Source organism: Carcharodon carcharias, chromosome 4 (genome assembly GCF_017639515.1).
Source record: "Carcharodon carcharias isolate sCarCar2 chromosome 4, sCarCar2.pri, whole genome shotgun sequence".
Taxonomy (NCBI): Eukaryota; Metazoa; Chordata; class Chondrichthyes; order Lamniformes; family Lamnidae; genus Carcharodon; species Carcharodon carcharias.
Genome location: NC_054470.1, coordinates 129466033 through 129485470, shown reverse-complemented (window position 1 = coordinate 129485470; position 19438 = coordinate 129466033). Strand labels below are relative to the sequence as shown.

Genomic DNA, 19438 nt, shown 5'->3' with positions numbered 1-19438 from the left:
GTGGTTCCATACTATTCATTTGTTGAGGGACTCCCAGGTGTGTTCCATGTAGCAATTTATTTAGCGTAGATATTTTATTAATGATTTTTTGGGAGATGGCCATGGATGCTAGATTGTCACCTATTTCACACATGAAACATTGAGGACTATTCTGTAGATAGCCACTAAACACCTCCCATACCAACCATAGCCGTTTGTGCATTTCACATGCTTTCAGATACAGTGGTGACAGGCTTTTTGTAACCAATTTCCACCAGCTTTTGTATTTGCAAAAAGATCATAATGGGAGCAAGGTTTAGAAAAACAAGATGGTTTCCGATCAGACTAGAACAATTGATCAAATTCAAATTAAAATCAATCTAATTGCTTTAAATGATAGACACATTTTCATGCGTATGCCATCCAAGACAGAAATTTGCAATCATTGTCATATATAAGAAGGAAAAATACATGAAAAATGTAATTTTTGTGTCTCAGTGTATGTTCATTGCCTTTTTGGCTAGTATGCATATTTTCCCCGTCAGTCATAGTACACTCCTGGTCCTAGTCCTGGTCGTCAGTATTGAATCCCCATTGACTAGCCGGCCCATCAGCCATTTGTTCTGTAACTTCAGCAACCTGTGGAGGTCTATATAGGAAAAAAGCTGCAATAATTGCAACAATGGAGATCAGTTTGGAAGATGTGCCTAGAAACAAAATATGAAGATTTAGATTATGTTGACTTGGAATCCTCCAGCACAGAAGTATATATCCAATCATGTATATATCCAATTCCCTTTTGAAATTTACCAGGGAATCTGTTTCCACCACCCTTTCAGTCAGTATATTCCAGATCACAAAAAACAGTAGCATAAAAAAACAATTCTCCCCTCTACGATCTGGTTCTTTTTTCAATTATCTTAAATCTGTGTCCTCTGGTTACTGGCCATCCCGTGAGTGGAAACATTTTCTTCTTTTTTATTTTATCAAACCCTTTCATAAGTTTGCATGTTGCTCAGTATCAGCAGTGGCTCTGTTGGAAGCACACTTGATGTTCAGTTTGAAGGTGAGGTTGACGTCTCAGTCCAGAGGTCGAAATGCAAAATTCTAGGCTGACAATGCAGAGCTGATGGAATGTTGCACTGTTGAAGGTGCTATATTTCAGATGAGATGTTACACTGAGCACCCTTCTGCCCTTTCAGGTGGTTGTAAAAGATTCCAGAGCACTCTCTCAAAGAAGAGCAGGGGAGTCATCCCTAGTGTCCTCCCTAATATTCATCTCACAATCAACTTCATAAAAACAGATTAAAGGTAGTTTGTCAATATTTCTGATTAGCTAATTCATCAAAGTTAAATTCTGTCATGATTATACAAATGATCCATTGAAAGATAACAAAATAATGGTGACATAGCTGTTCAGAAATTTTCATTTTTATACTTGGGCAAGAAGAGAAAAATAATTGGAGGCATACTGAGTAAATAAAGGTCAATCCCTACTTAAGAAATTTCATTTTTATATAGGATTGTGACTTATGCACCAATGCAAGTAATACATTGTGACTTAGAAGCACAGTATAAAAACTATAGGTACAAATGTTAACTTGTGAGCTGCTTGTACACTGGGCTTTGTAGTAAATAAAAAAGTGGCCTGGATTGACCATGCATGGCTGCCATCAGGCAGACTTGACCATTTAATACAACTGAAATTATCATTCCTTCTAAGTCCAACTGTAGCAATCTTCACTGCTCCTGTGGCTGGAATTAGATTGGGACTATCCTAATATGCATGTCTAAATATATCACGGTGCTTTAATTCAATGAGCCATTAAAGAATGTGTTTACATTTAGAATTCAGATTCTCCATTTTCTTCTCAATAAAACCTGAATGGACATCTTACCAATGACTGTAATCAAATTGGCCATTTTTGGGTTGTCATATGTCCAGCATGCACCTTTATGACCACAATTATCTTTATTCCATAGGACACATGATACATCAATCACTGTACCAAACAGTATTGGTCCTGGAATTGTACCTGTAAGTCAGGAAATTAAAAGTTAAGAGAGCAGCAATTGAAGTGTTGTTAAGTTTTAGTGTGTATGAAAACAAAAACATTCTGTTGAGCTGGTAAGAACTCCTCTTTTTTCTACAGAGGTTGTCCAAACAATTGAGCTCAATTCTGTCCTCATCTGATGCTCAAAAATGTGGACTCCCAGCCACCATCTAACCCAGGACACAAGTGCTGGCAGATCTGCTGAGTTATCCAGCATTTTCTGTTTCCATTATAACACAACTACTGACTACCTTAATCAACTATACCATTGAGGTAATTATCTATAGTTCAATCACTGTGTAACACATATGAACTATTCCTCTAACTGCAATTTTTTTTATTCATTCATGGGATGTGGGCATCGCTGACTAGGCCAGCATTTATTGCCCATCCCAAACTGCCCTTCAGAAGGCGGTGGTGAGCTGCCTTCTTGAACCGCTACAGTCCAATGCAGGTATTTACTTTTTCAGTTCCAGGAATACTATTGAGTGGTTAATGTTGCTTTGTATTGTTTTTGGCATGCTTAGCTTATCACTCGATACAATGCCAGTATTGGAATGGACTAGAGATCATGATTTCGCTTTTTTAAAAATTGTTGCTAGAGGTTTGTGCTATGAACAATTTCTGTGATAACGTAAATTTTTTGACATTTGATTCAAAATAATATTTAAGCTGTAGTTCAGTCATAAAGCAATTTATCGAAAATTTCCATCCATTCCAAAATGTACAGTAGGCGACAAATTGGATGAAAAAAGTGAGCAAAGTAATAGGTTTTAGAATTATTTTTGTTGAAAAGCATTAGCATTGATAGATAACATTAGAAATAAAAATAATGTTAAACTAATGAAAACAGAAGTAAAGGAAATTGGGAAATAGAGAGTGGAGAAAGGCAGAAAATTAATGCTTCTTTTCAATCTTTATTTAAAATTGCTTTTAAAGGTTTATCTTAACAGTGTAGGGCCAATATATAAAACTATTCTTAACATCTGAACATGTGCATTGCTGTAGTGTTAGTTTCAGTCACACGGTGCATAAGTTGAAACATTTTTTTTAAATAGCTAGTGAGAGAGTCTGGGTTTCTGCTGGAGTGTAAGAGCTATAAAGAATGTTTTTGTTTTAAAGTTGACTCCAATCAGTAATACTTCTTCAAATAATTCTTTCTGCCCGCCAAGGCGAGAAGAATTCTGGAAAATGGAATCCTCTTCCACTTTTGTCATCCATTTTCAGCATTAAGTACTCTCAGACAGAATAAGTCTTTCTCTTTTTTATTCATTCATGGCAAGTAGGCATTGCTGGCTAGGCCAGCATTTACTGCCCATCCCTAACTGCCCCTGAGAAGATGGTGATGTGCTGCCTTCTTGAACCGCTGCAGTCCAAGTGTTGTAGGAATACCTACAGTGCTGTTAGGGAGGGAATTCCAAGATCTTGACACAGCGACAGTGAAGAAACAGTGATATAATTTCAAGTCAGGATGGTAAGTGACTTGCACGGGAACTTGCAGGTGGTTGTGATTTTCCTTTGGTCAAAACAATGAATCCCAGCTTCAGAATGGCTCTGCTACCTCCATCTGTGTAATATTTTCCCATTTCCAATACCAGCTATTCTCATTGCCCAAGTATGATTGCCAATTTGCACTGAACTCTGACCAGTTTTTTTCATGGGTTGGTATGATTGGCATGGGGAGTGGGTAGGGGGGTGTTGAGGGTGTGAGGCCTAGTGGGCCTATTACTTAACAAGACAACTGGGATGAAGATTCAGAGAATTGAGATGGGCCCCTTTAACCAGCCTGCCTTGACATTCAGCAGCCCTTGATCTGCGGCCAGGATATTGAAAGACCTGACTTCATCCTGAACCCTTCACCAGAATGAAGATCTTGCCATTCCGGGTAATTTTTCCCAAGTTGGCTCTGGTGAGCCAGGAGATAGCTCCAAGCTGCACATCCGCCTTAGGAGAGAAAATCCAGGCTCTTATGCCGAAGAGAGGAAATTGCATCATGTCTGTATGGAACTTCATTCTAAGGTAATTAGCTTCTAGAATGTGTGTTTACCCAAAACACTGCTCTCTGCCCAACATTTAACTATTGTAGAAATGGAATGACATTTGTACAAACTGGCCCAGAAATTCCACATGCCACCATCCCCATAATTACGCGGGGTGCTCAGTGTCCTCCAATGCTGAATCTGCCAGAGTTTGCATCATCAGCAGGAAGACAACAAATTTGCATAGGGCCAGCAGATGTCCATGCCATTACAGCACCTCTGGCACCTATCCATCACTGAATTGGCATTTTCTAGGACCCACCTATGCCAAGTGACGTCCTTTTCAGCCACCTGTGGAAGTGGACCGATCCAGGTTTTTAAAAATAAGTACTGCCAGTGTTAGGAGGTTCAGGTTCTTTCTGTGGTCTAGTCCAGTTGAATGCATCTGGAGTTCAGTGTATTTGTTTCCAGTTCTACACCAGGTCCCAAATGAACTGAGGATATCACAAGTTGTGAAAAAGGGAGTCAATGTCAGCTCTATGACCCCAGCTGCATTCCCTGGTAACACTGGCTTTGTAAGACACAGCCTGAAATTGAATCCCTGCCTCTTTATGATGAGTTCCACTTGAATTGTAGTCTCAGTCCAAAAGAAATCCAAGGGATTTGTTACCATTGTGTTATGTGCTTTGTTCCATTCACTGCATAAATATCATACTACACGTGGACCAGTGTAATACTCCTTCATTTATAAATTAGATTTTCAAGCAGCATTTGTTTTATTCTGATGCTTGTTCTGATTAAAGATCATTTCAACCTGAAACATTAACTCTGTTTCTTTCCACAGATGCTGCCCGAACTGCTGAATACTTCCAGCATTTTTTGTTTTTATTTCAGATTTCCAGCATCTGCAGTATTCTATTTTAGTATTTATTTTATTCTGTTTGTTGGTTAAGAATGGTAGCTTCTCACCTAGGATCCGCACAAAGAGCCACTGAATACCCAATGAAAACGAGCGTTGGCTATCAGGAACACACCTGTGAACAAAGTTAAAAAAATCTAATTGTAGTTTAGGCAACCTAAATAACACTAGTAGGAAAACATAAACTAAGGTTTGTCAAAGAATATTTATTGCCAATCCTTTCCTCCCTCCATATAGACTGCTCCATGCCAAAGATTATTCCCCAGCTCAGGAGGCAGGTAAGCCTCCTGTTCACTGTCTTGATAGGAAGGACATGAAAGTATGAGTTAACTTGTCATCTTATCTGCTTTTTACAAGTTTGGTGGTGGTTAGGAACTTACCGTGAGGGCAATTGTGAGGATGAAACCATTCTGTAGTGCATTTACACCAAAGTTACGAATGTGGAGTGGGAGCTAATTGGCAAACTTCCTAGCCATAGATTTAGTTTATTTGCACATTTCATTTATTTAATTTAGGAATCTAGTGTTCCAGATCAAAGTTCAAGTGGAACATAGAGATGTAGTCAAAAATAGAAGCAAAGAAACTAAAAATAGTCGGGCATTTTCATGGGAACAGTGTCTGAACAGTAAACAAATAAGTTTCTATTTTTATAACTATCTTGTAACCTTGTGACAAATAGCAGTAGCACATTGGTTAGTCAATGTAATGTTACTGTGTCTTTCTAAAGATTAAGGCACTTAATGGACAGGCTGACTGGGACATTATTCTGCATTTGTTAGTGCTGTGCTTAACCTGGCAATCCATGGGGCTGGATTTCACTGCAGTTGAAGGCTGGGAGGCTCATAAAATACAGTGGGCCCGACCCAATTTCTGGTGGGCAGGGAGCCAATCCCCACCAGAGATGCGGGCCCCGCCACCATTTTACGTGGGTGGGCCAATTAAGGCCCGCCCAGCGTGATGTCCAGCGGGAAGCGCTATGCACTTCCTGTGTGGATGGGGGGGGGGATTCCCCAAAAGTGAGAGTGCGCTCTTTTGCGCATGCGCACAAAAGAGCGCACATCTCCCTGAGGCTAAGTGCTGCCTCAGGGAGATTGCTTACACGTTTAAAAATATGAAAAATAGAAAAACAAATTCCCTAACATGTCCTCCTCATGTGACAATGTCACATGAGATGAGATATGTTCATAATTTACATAATAAGATTATTAAACTTTTTAAAACCCTACATGAAACCTCATCCCGCTAGTGGATGAGGTTTCATGTTTTTCTCCTTCCCGCCGGGGCGCCTGGCCTGCCGCCAACCTTAAGGTTGGATGGGCAGGTCCTTTAATTGTATAATTGATTCTGTCAATGGCCTCAATTGGGCATTGAAAGGTCGGCGGGCCCGCAGCTGATTTTACTGCGCCCCCACCTTCCTGAAAAGTTAAATGGGGCGGGCTGATGTCGGGGGTTCTGCCCAACATCATCCCGTGTCATTTTACGCGTCGGCGAGTGGGCCCCGCCCCCTGCTTGCCGACAGCAAAATTCTGCCCAGTGTGTGGCCTTCCCACCCAACCCCAACCTGGCTCCCATTTTATGGTTGGTGCGGGTGGCGTCAGGCAGCCCAACTGCCCTTTGGTTGATTGAAGGCTTTGAGTGGCCAATTAAAGTGGTTATTTTACCCGTGGCAGGGGAAGGTCCAGGCCAAGAGGGTAGCCTGACAGTTTTCACTGTGCAGCTGATGTTGTGCTCGAAGTGGTGGGGTTGGAGTAAGAACCTCTTTGTGGGGTACCTTGCAACCATCAGAGGCACTCCCCACAAGGTCATAACCCCATTTACCCTCACCACCCAGGCCTCTAAAACTCAGCCCCCCCACCCCACGTTAGGGCCTGCCAGCTAAAAAGTCAATGAGCAGCAGAGTTGGCCGGTGTGTTATTATGTTTCACATGGGGTATCTCAAATGGCAACCTGGAGACAAAGGAAGATAATTTGCCTTTACAGCGATCTTGTTCACACTACGCAGTGTTGCTTGACAACCATATTCCTCAAATTTAGCAGGGGTCATTGCCAAGTTAGGCTGGAGGAATTTGCTGCAGGCTGTAGGGGATGGGAGTCAGTTTTGAGCAAAAAGCAGCCAGAATTTTAAAAAGAAATGACTGATGGGATCTGACCAAGGCTCCACATAACTGAAGCAGACCTCCCTCTCCTTTGTAATTCAGCCCTCTCAAGATAAAGGCCAATATTCCATTAGCTTTTCTGATTGATTTTATACCTGTCTATTAGCATTAAATGATTTGTGTAATCCCAAAAATCCCTGCTCCTCTGCAGTTCCTAGCTTCTCACCACTTAGAAAATATTCAATTTATCTTCCTTAAGTCCAAAGAGGTTGGTTTCACCTTCGCTCACACTGAATTCCACTTGAAATTGACTGAGAAACATGTTTCAGCAGCAAGTCTAATAAATAGGGCTGAGTAACTTAGAAGCCACTGTTTTATTAAACCAAGTTCCATTTCAAATCTTAAAGAGGAGAATGATATTAATAGTTTTATCTTGACCTTTGATCTGTTAATTGGTCAATTCAAGTGGGCAAATGTGGACGAGCCAATGGATTCTTGATGTCATTAAATGGAAAAGCGCTTGCAGCATTTTCTCATGCCAATGCTGCTAACCAGGCTATGATATTGTTAAATCTTGTGTTATACAATATTGTAAAGTATCGTATTGAATTCTAAGAGCTTATGATTTAACATCTGAAGCATTCTGCTGAGATTTAAAAAATCCAGACATTAAGCATAGAGAAATGGTTAGCTCGCTCCAAAGATACATGCTAGACATGGTTGGAAAGCTCAGGTGTAACAGACTGCAAAAGTTTTTGCTATTTAACACTATGGAACAGATTTCTGGAGATAGACCCAGGTAATTTACAAATCCAATTAATTTATCAGGAATGGAAAACTCTTCAGCATGTAGACACATGTGCTCTCATTTTATGGCTATACAGTTGGGAGGTAATTTGCCTCATAAAGTTCCATGGATAAGCCATTCAGTGAGCCAAAACTATAACGCTGTTCCTTCACTGTTGCTGAGTAAAAATCCTGGAACTCCCTTCCTAACAGCTCTGTGGGTGTTCCTACTCCACATGGACTCGCAGCAGCTTGTTATGGCACAGCCAATGGTAAATGCTGAGTTGTTCAACTCCCAAAGGAAAACTTGAAACCACTACCACAACTTGTTTTGCAATTTGTATAAATTTTGAGATGCCAGGGTAAAGCCAGGAGGAACAGACAAGGAGTAGTCAGAGGTTTGGCAGAAATGAGCTCAGGTGTTTTAAATGTGCCGAGGCTTGTCACAAGATAAACCACTGCTGCTCTCTCAGAAAGCACAATAAAAATTGTGAGCTTGGAAACCATTGACCAAAAATTGAACCGGACCAGCTATATAATACAGTGGCTACAAGAGCAGGTCAGAAACTGGAAATTCTACGGCAAGAAACTCACCTCCTGACTCCCCAAAACCAATCCATAATCTGCAAGGTACAAGTCGGGAGTGTGGTGGAATATTCTTCACTTGCCGGGATGAGTGCACCTCCGATGACATTCAAGAAGCTCGACACCATCCAGGACAAAGCAGCCTGCTCGATTGGCACTCCATCTACCTTAAACAATTCACTCCATCCACCACTGATGCACAGTAGCAACAGTGTGTACCATTTACAAAATGCACTGCAACAACTCACCAGGGCTGCTTCAACAGCATCTTCCAAATCCATGACATCTATCAAGGCAGCAGATGCAAGGAGAACACCACTACCTGCAAATTCCCCTCAAGTCATACACCATCCTGACTTGGAATTATATTGCCGTTCCTTCACTGTTGCTGGATAAAAATCCTGGAACTCCCTTCCTAACAGCACTATAGGTGTTCCTACTCCACATGGGCTGCAGCAGTTTGTTATGGCACAGCCGGTGGAAAATGCTGAGTTGTTCAAATCCCAAAGGGATGTTTGAAACAACTGCCGCAACTTGTTTTGCAATTTGTATAAATTTTGAGATGTGTGCCCTGAGTTCACTAGTCTTATAGGTTGTTACAAAACTAGATTAAACATTTATTAATAGAAGAAATTACTTTAAATACATACATAGATCTACAAGTTACTGCTATGATAATTTCTAAATCCCCTAATCAATTTAACTCCCAGTTACACTTTCGTTAAGCCAACAATATGACACATAGGTCAGAATCTTCTGCTTGTCGGGCAGGCTGGTTGGGAGCAGGGGTGGGCGGGCGCGGAGGCAATCGCTGCCTGCGATTGGCTGCACGCCACTACTTTACGTGGGCGGGCCAATTAAGGCCTGCCCAGCATGACGCGTACCCGGTAATGCTCAGCATTACCTGTGCGGGCGGGGGGGAGGAGGGTGAGTCAGGGCCTGCGCTCTTTCACTCATGCATGCGAAAGAGCACAGAAATCTCCATGAGGCACGGAGCTGCGTCAGGGAGATTAAGTTCATATTTAAACTTTGAAGTAAAGAGACAAAAAAATTATTTACACATGTCCTCTCATGTGATAGTGTCACATGAGCTGGGACATGTTTATGAAATGTGGAAAATGTATTTATTAATTTAATAAACCCTTCATGAAACCTCATCCCGCCCGTGGATGAGATTTCATGAAAAATGCGAAGGCCACATTGGCTTTCTGCCTGCCTGCCAACCTGAAGGTTGGACGCGCAGCCCTGTCAATTAGTTTAATTGTTTTATTAATGGCCTTAACAGGCCATTAAAAGCATATAAAAGCAGGGATGTGCTACTGAGGCTTTATAAGGCTCTGGTCAGACCATGTTTAGAATATTGAGCAATTTTGGGCCCCGTATCTCAGGAAGGATGTTCTGGCCCTGGAGAGGGTCCAGAGGAGGTTCACAAGAATGATCCCAGGAATGAAAGGCTTAACATATGAGGACCGTTTGAGGACTCTGGGTCTGTACTTGATGGAGTTTAGAAGGATGAGGGGGGATTTGATTGAAACTTATGGAATACTGAAAGGCCTGGATAGAGTGGACGTGGGGAAGATGTTTCCATTAGTAGGAGAGACTAGGACCTGAGGGCACAGCCTCAGAGTAAAGGGAAAACCTTTTAGAACAGAGATGAGGAGAAACTTCTTTAGCCAGAGAGTGGTGAATCTATGGAATTCATTGCTACAGAAGGCAGTGGAGGCCAGGTCATTGAGTGTATTTAAGACCGAGATAGATAGGTTCTTGATTGGTAAGGGGATCAAAGGTTACAGGGAGAAGGCGGGAGAATGGGGTTGATAAACTTATCAGCCATGATTGAATGGCGGAGCAGACTCGATGGGCCGAATGACCTAATTTCTGCTCCTATGTCTTATGGTCTTATGGCCTTTGACAGTTCAGCAGGCACACAGCTGCCTCTGGCATGTGCCCGCCGAACGAAAGATCGGAATGGCACAAGGTGGACGTCAGGATGCATATCTAACATCATCATGCATCATTTTATGCATCAGCTTGCTGGGCCCACCCCCGCTCGCTGAAGAGAAAATTCTGTTCATTAATTTTAAAAGACCCAGACAAAGAAACATGATACCCTGAACAAGTAAAAGTTCCAAGTGAGTTTTCTTAATTTCTCTCCTTTGAAGACAGCAGCTTGAGGCATAGATGCTGAAGGCTTTTTCACAGACTTGTAAGATCTTAAAAATATCTTAACTTATACAAAGCCCTTGCACATTTGTGTGAGTGCCAGCCACCAGCGGGGGAAGGATGCACTGCAGCCCTGCAATAGCCAACTGGGCTTGGGGGGGGGCCAGCCACGAGGAGATTGACGGTACAACTATTACTTGTCAATGCAATTTTTTCAATTTACAGAAGATGAATTCTCATAACAACGCCGAGCAACTGAGGACTGGCAGTGGGCCAGGCCAGATTTTGATGCTGAGCCGCTTTGAGCAGGAGGCCCTCGACCTGGAGAGGCAGCATGCACCCAGGTCCACTGGAGCAGGAGAGTTTGGGGTTCCACGGGCAGGTATGTATGGCCAGTGCTCACATCACCAGTAGTCTCCCAACATCCATGCCATCGCTGATTGTTCAGTGAGTGACATTACCAACATGGCTTGCCCATTGCGTGTGGAATGATGAGCGCATGATGAGCCGGGGGACAGGCATGTACATTGACATTGCCCGCAGACTAACTGATCGAATTTCCTTGCTCTTCCTTTCAGCATCAGCGGCGCATGGCTGGGGCCCCCTCTGACACCTGAGGGGCGTGAAGTTGCACCTTTAGAAGCGTCACACCATCTCTGCCAGGCAGGCACCAGCGCAGATACTGGCACTTCTGTGGGCATAATATCTTCGGCTAGTGTCCCAGGTCACAGTGGTGAGGGCACTTCACAGTCGCTGGAGCAGCTGGCGGAGACAGAGAGTGCCAATGGTGTCAGTAGTCAGAGGACTGAAGGGGCCCAGGCACATGCTCAGTCCATGGCAGATGATGAACCTCTGGAGTCGTGGGCAATGCAGCCAACTGCTGACATGCGGTCGGGTGTGCAGGAGCACACACATGAGGCGCTACTTGGCTTGGTGTCAGTGGTGGAGGAGTCTACGCAGGCCGTGGCTGATGCATTGAGCCTCATGGCTGAGTGCCAAGCTTCCTCCATGGAGAGATTGGCGACTCTAATGGAGAAGCTGCTCCAGGAACAGGATCAGGGGTTCCTGGGGTTGTGCTGGGACCTGCAGGCCCTCACAAGAGCATTGACCTTGTCTGGCCACCAGGTATCCCACTTCAGTGCCCATCCATCTACAGTGCGCAGGGAGGGCCAAACGGATCTCAAATCAGCGGAACAGCTGCCTGTTGTCTCCGCTGCCGCTTCTCAGGGCGCTCCGGATGAGGGCAGCAGCTCCTCCGCCCCTCTGCCAGCAACCGCGGCACCCAATGAGGTTGCGATGACTGGGGAAATGCCAGCCATGGAGCTGGAAGCTCCCTCCCAGACGGGTATATCACAGGCTCGATGGGCCAGAGGACGTCCGCCAAGTCATCAAGGCCTACAGGGCATCAGAGAGAGCAGGCTGTCTCAGATGCCAGTGCCAGCGATGGGCACCACAAAGATGTAGCACCCACAAACAAAGGATGAAGGCATCTTAGGCACACCCTGGGTTCATCACTGCTGCTTTTCTGTTGGCCACCCCCATGAGTTGTATCGAGCATTGTGTGAAGTGCTACACTATTTTATTTCTGTTTGTGAAGAGACTTGGTTACGGTATTAAATTTATGTTGTCTCAAATGGCTGTGGGTGCCCCCTTTTTTGGGAAGGTGCATGGATTCCTGAGATTTGATGAGTGATTTGTATGGCTTTTAGATTTATTCACTGCGCCCTTCGCCTATCCTCCTATCCAGACAGGTGAGGTCTCCAGGATGGAGGATACATGCCAGGCTTGTGTTGCAGATCCATATGTGCTGTTCTAGCTAAAGATTCCTTGGATTAGAGCCTCCCTGCCTTCCTGGAGCATGCCCAGGTCAGCCTGTGCCCCCTCATCATTTCCCTGTGCGTTCATATCCTCGGATTCACTACTGAACACATTGTGCTCATTCCCAGCCACTCCGTCTACATCTTCTTCATCCACAGCGTCCCCACTTTGCAGCACAAGATTGTGCAGAGCACAGCACGCAACCCTATAAGCGACACTCAATCTGGGGGTTATTGGAGTGCGCACTTGGAATGGTCCAGGCATCTGAAGCACATTTTGAGAAGATGATGGCTCTCTCCACCATAGCCCTTATGGAGGCGTGACTTCTATTATACCGCTGCTCAGCTTATGTTCTTGGATGGCGGAGAGGCGTCATGAGCCACCTTCTGAGTTGATAGCCCTTTTCTCTCAGCAGCCGGGCTGGAGCACTGAAGAGCCCCGGCACCTGGGAATGTCTGAGGATGTAGGCGTCGTGGGAGTTGCCTGTGTACCTTGCACAGACTTGCAGAATTAGCATCCTGTGATCACACACTATCTGCACGTTCATGGATTGGAAGCCCTTCCTATTGATGAAGGCACCGGGCTCACCTGCTGGCACCTTGTTGGCCACATGTGTACAGTCTATTGTACCCTGGACGCGGGAGAAGCCAGCAATGGCCGCGAAGCCTCTGGCTCGCTGTACCTGGCTGGCCTCGTCCCAGCGGTAGTGGATGAAGATCAGTGCATGTCTGAACAGAGAATCTGTCACCTGCTTGACACAGGCATGGACAGCTGATTGGGAGACACTACAGAGATCACCCACTGAGCCCTGGAAAGAGCCAGATGCATAGAAGTTGAGGGCAGCTGTGACCTTTAGAGACACGGGCATGGGGTGTCCACCCATACAGTTAGCTGAGATCTCTGGACCAATCATCTGATAGAAAGTGTTGACTGGCTCCCTTGACAGGCGGAGCATCCTTCGGCACTGCACTTTAGACATATTGAGGTAGGTGCTTTGCGCTCTGTATACCCTGGCAGCAGGATAGTGGCATCTTCTGTGGCCCCTTGCGCCTTGGACTGCCTCTTGGCCCTGCATACCTTGTGCCTGCGCCTGTCCTCCCAAAGGTGGCTTCCCTGGTGGCTGAATGTGCATTCCTGGCCTCCTCCCCCTTCTAGCCCTCCCTTCCTCCTCAGATGAGGTGCCTCCAGTGGTGAGATTACCTACCATTCCCAGACTCAGGGAGGCCTGCTGAAACCTACAGGCCCCAAAACAAATCCTCACTGAAAAGTGCTGACCTGAAGGTTATGAGTGGAATCCAAGCAGCTGCTATGCATTTGACACTTCTCCACCTCATACACGCAACTTCCAATAACTTTCAAGCACTAACTGCTGAATGTCTGGATTTGCAAAAACAACGATCCCTCTTTCCTGCCCGTGGATGAGCTTCATTAAAGTTTAGGATAGCCGCATGCCCGCTGCGCCCGTGCGATGAGCCAAATATCACACGTACGCCTTAAAATCCACGACAATTGAAGTCTCAATTACCTTAATTGGCCTGGTAATTACTGGTGGGCACACAACGGACATTGTCTGTTGCAAACAGCCAAAGGGAAGTGCTGTTTGATACAATCAGCCAGTTGTTGGGATGCACAGCCTACAGACCTGGCATCACAATGGTACTGAGATTCATATACCACATTACTGATTTGTGTGATAGGCAGAATGTCTTTTTGCACACAAGCCACAGAAATGGATCAACCATGCCATGTGGCATTTTACTTATAGACAAAGCTCAGTGAAGAAGAGATCTGGGTGACACTGTGTTTGATCATCTCAATGGTCTACTGCAAGAGGCTACAGAATTTGTCATTGAGTTACACAAGATTTAAGGTTCCTCTAAATAGAAGGAACTCAGGGGACAAGGTGATAGCAGGTGGAGAGCTTGCCTAGTTGTTTCAAAGCACAGTGCATGCAAGTGTGGTGGCATCAAGCTGAGCACCAAATGACCCTTGGGTTTCACAGTCTGGGAAAGTGTGGATCATACAAACTGAGAGATTTGAAGGATGTGAGGTGATTACCAAGTGTAAGGACTTAATGAGAGACAGACAGAAATCTCACCACCAACCTCACAGGCTGTGTTTAATAAGGCATCATATGCTGATAAAACATATTCATGTAAAGTAGCAAGCAATGAGTCATGTCCTTTTATGCTGTGTTGCATCTTCTAAGATAAACGTATGATACTGGTCCTGTGAGATTAGTCAACACCATGTATACTGTGCTTAGATCAGAGTGGATAAATCATAAATTTATAAATTATATTTGCACTTCTAAAACACATTATCACATTGACATATCTCGAGGGTTTACAAAAAGAATTAGCTTCAAATTAACATGGCTGTTGTTATGTGGGTAGTGAATATACAGCATACCTGAGAACAGATGTTGTAATTGGTGTACTAGTCATGAAGGTGAAAATAACAGAAAGCAAAAAAAATCCCATAAATATGGGCATCTTGGTACATGTGGGGCCACATTTTCCTTCACGTGCATTAAACTTATTTTCAACGTGCGGGATACAAGAACAGCTGTGGTAAACCTGCAATACAAAAGGTAATCACAATTAATATGCCCGGAATTTCCTCACAGCTGCTCCCACATGATTGCTGTAATTTTGATGGAAACGCAACCGAAACCTTTTTCCAACACAATTCCTGATGAAGTTACATTAATAGGGCAGGAGCAGCTCCAAGAGAATTCCCAGCCAACTGATCACTGATGTCATTTTTTTTTTGGTTTGCATCCCTGTATAGCATCACTTTGCAACAATGTGTGATAGTTATATTTCATTTTGTTGATAAAGACATTTCAGCAAGTGACCCAGTTACAAGGCTGTGACAACATCATAAATGATGTAAGACAACATCATAAATGATGACAACAAATTCCAAAATATATTTCTGTCTGTCGAAGTTCTGTCGAAGGGTCATGAGGACTCGAAACGTCAACTCTTTCCTTCTCCGCCGATGCTGCCAGACCTGCTGAGTTTTTCCAGGTAATTCTGTTTTTGTTTTGGATTTCCAGCATCCGCAGTTTTTTTGTTTTTATCCAAAATATATATATGGTTTGGAATGCACTCCCAAGTTTGCCGGAGAGCATGCCAGTCTTCCGATACTTCCAGAACATGTTGCTATTTTCAAAGTGAGCGCAAGGAGCCAGCAACCCACTCGGTTTCAATTAGCTCCAGCACTGTTGATGTACCTACACCAGATGCATTTCAGTAGTTTAAGAAGGTGGAACACCACCACTTTCTTAAGGGCAAATGAGATGGGTAACAAATGCTGGTCTTTGCCTTGTCAGTGACATCCAAATCCCTTGAAAGAATTTAAAAAAACCGCCTGTAAAGCTCCTTGAAAAGTTTGTTCCTGGGCTGTGAAGGACCAGAAAGTGATTTTCAAATCAGAAATCAAGAAAAGAGAACAGGTGGTGCGTGTTAGTGAACACCACATGGAGCCATTCGGTGATGTTTCTGCTGAAGTAAAATTGTTGGGAAAAGGTTACACACAAAGAACGGGTCTAGTACCTTTTCATTAACCATTTGGCCACTTGTTTGTGCCATGAGTCTGCTGGCCTTCTGATCTCCTGCCTGTTCTATTCAGAAAGGCAACAGCAAGCCCTGCAACAGCTGCCACCCACCTTTGAGCATTGAACTCTGGAGTCAATTCCTACCTCTTGGCAATACCCAACATCAAGGCCAGAATTTTTTGCTCATCGGATGGGCGCGCACCCAACCCGAACAAGCGTAAAATGACACGTGATGATGTTGGGTGAGCGTCCCAACGTCATTGCGCACTCGCACGATATTTCGGTCGGTGGGCGCATGCAGGAGTCTGCAGCGCAACAGCCGACAATTAACAGGTCTAATAAAGCATTTAAAGTCTCATTCGAATTAAATTTTCTCTGCCCGTCCAACCTTGCGGTTGGCAGCCAGGTGAAAAGGCCAAGCGGTCTTTGGATTTTGAAGGAAACCTCATCCACTGGCAGGATGAGGTTTCCAACAGCTATTAAAAATTAAATAAAAATTTTAACATTTCATTAATAACATGTCTCTGCTCATGTGACAGAGTCACATGAGGGGTCATGTTTTTTAACATTTTAAAATTCTTTATTTTTAGTTTTTGATAGCTGTGCCTCAGCTCTGTGCTTCAGGGAGCTTTTGCCGCGTGCACCCACGCCATATGCTCGCCCTCCTCCTTCTGACACAGGCAGCGCTGAGCACTGCAGCACACGTTTCACGCTGGATGGGCCTTAATTGGCCTGCTAGTGTGAAATTACAGTCAGGCCCCGATCACAGGTGGCGGTCGGCATCCCGACCACTCCTGTTACCCCCGCTGAGCCCGCTCGACGAGGGCAAAATCCTGGCCCATTAATTTGGCGCGAAACCTAAGGCCCAGTGAAAGGATCTGCATTTTATATAGTGTTACGCTAGTGACACAGGCCTGGGGCAGGATCGGGACCCCCATCAGGTACTCAACCCTGGATTGAAAATAAAGTTGTTGAAAACAGCAATAGTCTGCACTATAATAAAACAGAAAATGCTGGAAATAGTCTGCAGGTTAGGCAGCATCTGTGGTGAGAGAAACAGAGTTAACATTTCCGGTCAATGGCCTCATTAGTTGATGAAAGGTTATTGATCTAAAATGTTAACTCTGTTTCTCCCTCCACAGATGCTGCCTGACCTGCTGGGTATTTCCAACATTTTCTGTTTTTATTTCAAATTTTGTCCCTGACTTGCAATCAGTCACTTGCACTTTCAGTGCAGGTTAATGGATAAAAGTCAGGGGCAGGATTTTTCACTTGGCGGGGGCGGGCGGGAGCAGCCAGGAAGCCGACCGCCGCCCATGATTGGCTCCACACCCGCGATTTCACACGAGCGGGCCAATTAAGGCCCACCCTGTGTGGATTGCAAGCAGCAGCATTCAACACTGCCTGTACGGGTCGGGGGGGGGGGAGTAGGGCGAATAGGCCTAGTGCACAGTTCATGCATGCGTCGGAAAGAGTGCTTCAATCCCCCTGAGACATGGAGCTGCCTCAGGGAGATTGAAATACTGTGTAAAGAAAGAATGAAGAGAATAAAAATTTAAAAAACATGTCCCCTCAAGTAACTCTGTCACATGAGCAGGGCTCATGTTTTTAATTCAAAGATAAAGTTTTTACTTAATGTTTATTTGCTTTAGGAAACCTCATCCCACTCATGGATGAGATTTCCTATAAAACGTAAAGGCTGCCTGGTCTTTTCACCTGCCCATCAACCGCGCCCACCAAACAAAATATCATGAGATTCTGCGATGACATCAGGACGCACACCTGACTTCATCACATGTCAGTTTACGCTTGGGCCAGCATGCCAAGCGTAATATTCTGCCCCAGGAGTGGGATCATTGACTAATTTTTCTCTCCCTAGTCCAGTGATGCATCTGCAGAGCCTAGAGCTTGTTCTACCTGTCTCAGTCAAAATCACCCAACTCACCCCAAAACTTCTGGTCTGTACAGCCTAGTACCACAAAACATGGGCCAGAATTTTACGGTCCCATCCCGGTGGTGATGGAGCCATAAAATGTGGCGAGCCGTTCTAAATGCCATTGGCTTCGGCGGGAACATGAAATCCCACTCATGGGGTGGAATGTTACGGCCCTGTCATGGCGGGGGCAGGGCCTTAAAATACGGTGAGCCATTCAAAAGTCCATTGACTTTGGTGGGACCGTAAAATCCTGCAGGCATAAAATTCCGCCCAAGATGTACTTATCGATGAAGCCACACTTGTTAAAAAATAATTTCTGTTGCATTGAAGTCTGATGGCATGTATTTTCCTTTTTTTAATTATTGTTTCATGGGACGTGAGTGGCACCAGTAAAGCCAGCATTTATTGCCCATCCCTAACTGTCCTCAAGAAGGTGGTGGAGAGCCACATTCTTGAATCACTGCAGTCCATCTGGCATAAGTGCAACACAGTGCTGTTAGAAAAGTAGTTCTGGTTTTTGACCCAGTGACAGTAAAAGAATAGCGATGCGGGGCTGGATTTTCATCCTCGAGACGGGTGGCAGTAGTCAGGAAATTTCCTGGCTTGGTCTGCCTGCCATGTGAGAAAGTGCCTGCAAAGACAGGATTTTCATTGTAGGCGTGGGTGCAGCTGCAGATGGGCCAGCTGATCCAGGAAAGAGGTTGGAGGCAGCAACAGGGGTTGCTGGATGCAGAGGCGGACAGTTTAAAAGGCCTGCCTCGGTGCTATGGGTCTTTGTCCCAGTTATAATGGCAAAAGTAAGACTCTAGCCCTCGCCCTTTAAACCTCACATACTTCCCATGCACCTTATGCCCCCTCATTATGTATGTTTGGCTGATAGCCCAGACATCCATTAAAGTGTTAAAACACCTGAGCCCCAAGGAAAACACTGCTTGATTGGCAGCTCTGACTCTGTAATTTATGCTGTCAATTGCACAATGTTTATTTACACAAGATAAAGAGGTTTCACATGCCTGCAGTTTCTGCTACTGATACTTTAATGGTTCTGGATGATTGACACTTCTTTTGGCCTCTAGTAAAAAGAAGTGTTTTTCAAGAAAGTGGAAATTTATCAATGAATGACTTTTTTTTAGAACTGTTTTTTATATATTCTAGTGTCACTACAGGATTTATTGGTTCAATATAGTGGTGAATGGGCCTGGGAGTGCCATAGCTTGGCGGGGTTGGGGGGTGGGGGGGGGGGTGCCTGAGGAGCTATCGGGGGTGCGTGGGAGCATCCCTTTGCATGGTGGCATGAGGAGGACCTTTGAACTTATCTTTCAAAACGTTCCCTCATGCAGACTATGGCTCACAACACCTGAGGTGCCATGAGCAACGGCTCTTTGAAAAGCTGGCCCAACGCCATGAAAATTGCAGAGGACAAGGACATGCCTATTCCCACAATGGAGCCAGCCAGGTCAGGAATACAGGGTGGGGGCCCGCAACCAAACTAGCCCACACCCTTAAAAGGCACTGGTGAAAATTGAAACCCAGGAATGCGGTCACAAATCTTGGAATC

The 19438-nt window shown here is 44.6% G+C and overlaps 1 protein-coding gene across 1 annotated transcript in view; it reads right to left on the bottom strand.

The window, feature by feature from the left end:
• Window positions 1-543: 543 nt before the first annotated feature.
• The window catches only part of LOC121276785 (solute carrier organic anion transporter family member 4C1-like), a 225219-nt gene continuing 206324 nt past the window's right edge, over window positions 544-19438 (bottom strand). The window contains exons 10-13 of the mRNA XM_041185330.1: window positions 14792-14958; window positions 4982-5046; window positions 1878-2015; window positions 544-686 (exon numbers count right to left, since the gene is read on the bottom strand). Of these exons, the coding sequence (XP_041041264.1) occupies window positions 544-686; window positions 1878-2015; window positions 4982-5046; window positions 14792-14958 (513 nt within the window). The remainder of the gene's footprint in view (window positions 687-1877; window positions 2016-4981; window positions 5047-14791; window positions 14959-19438) is intronic.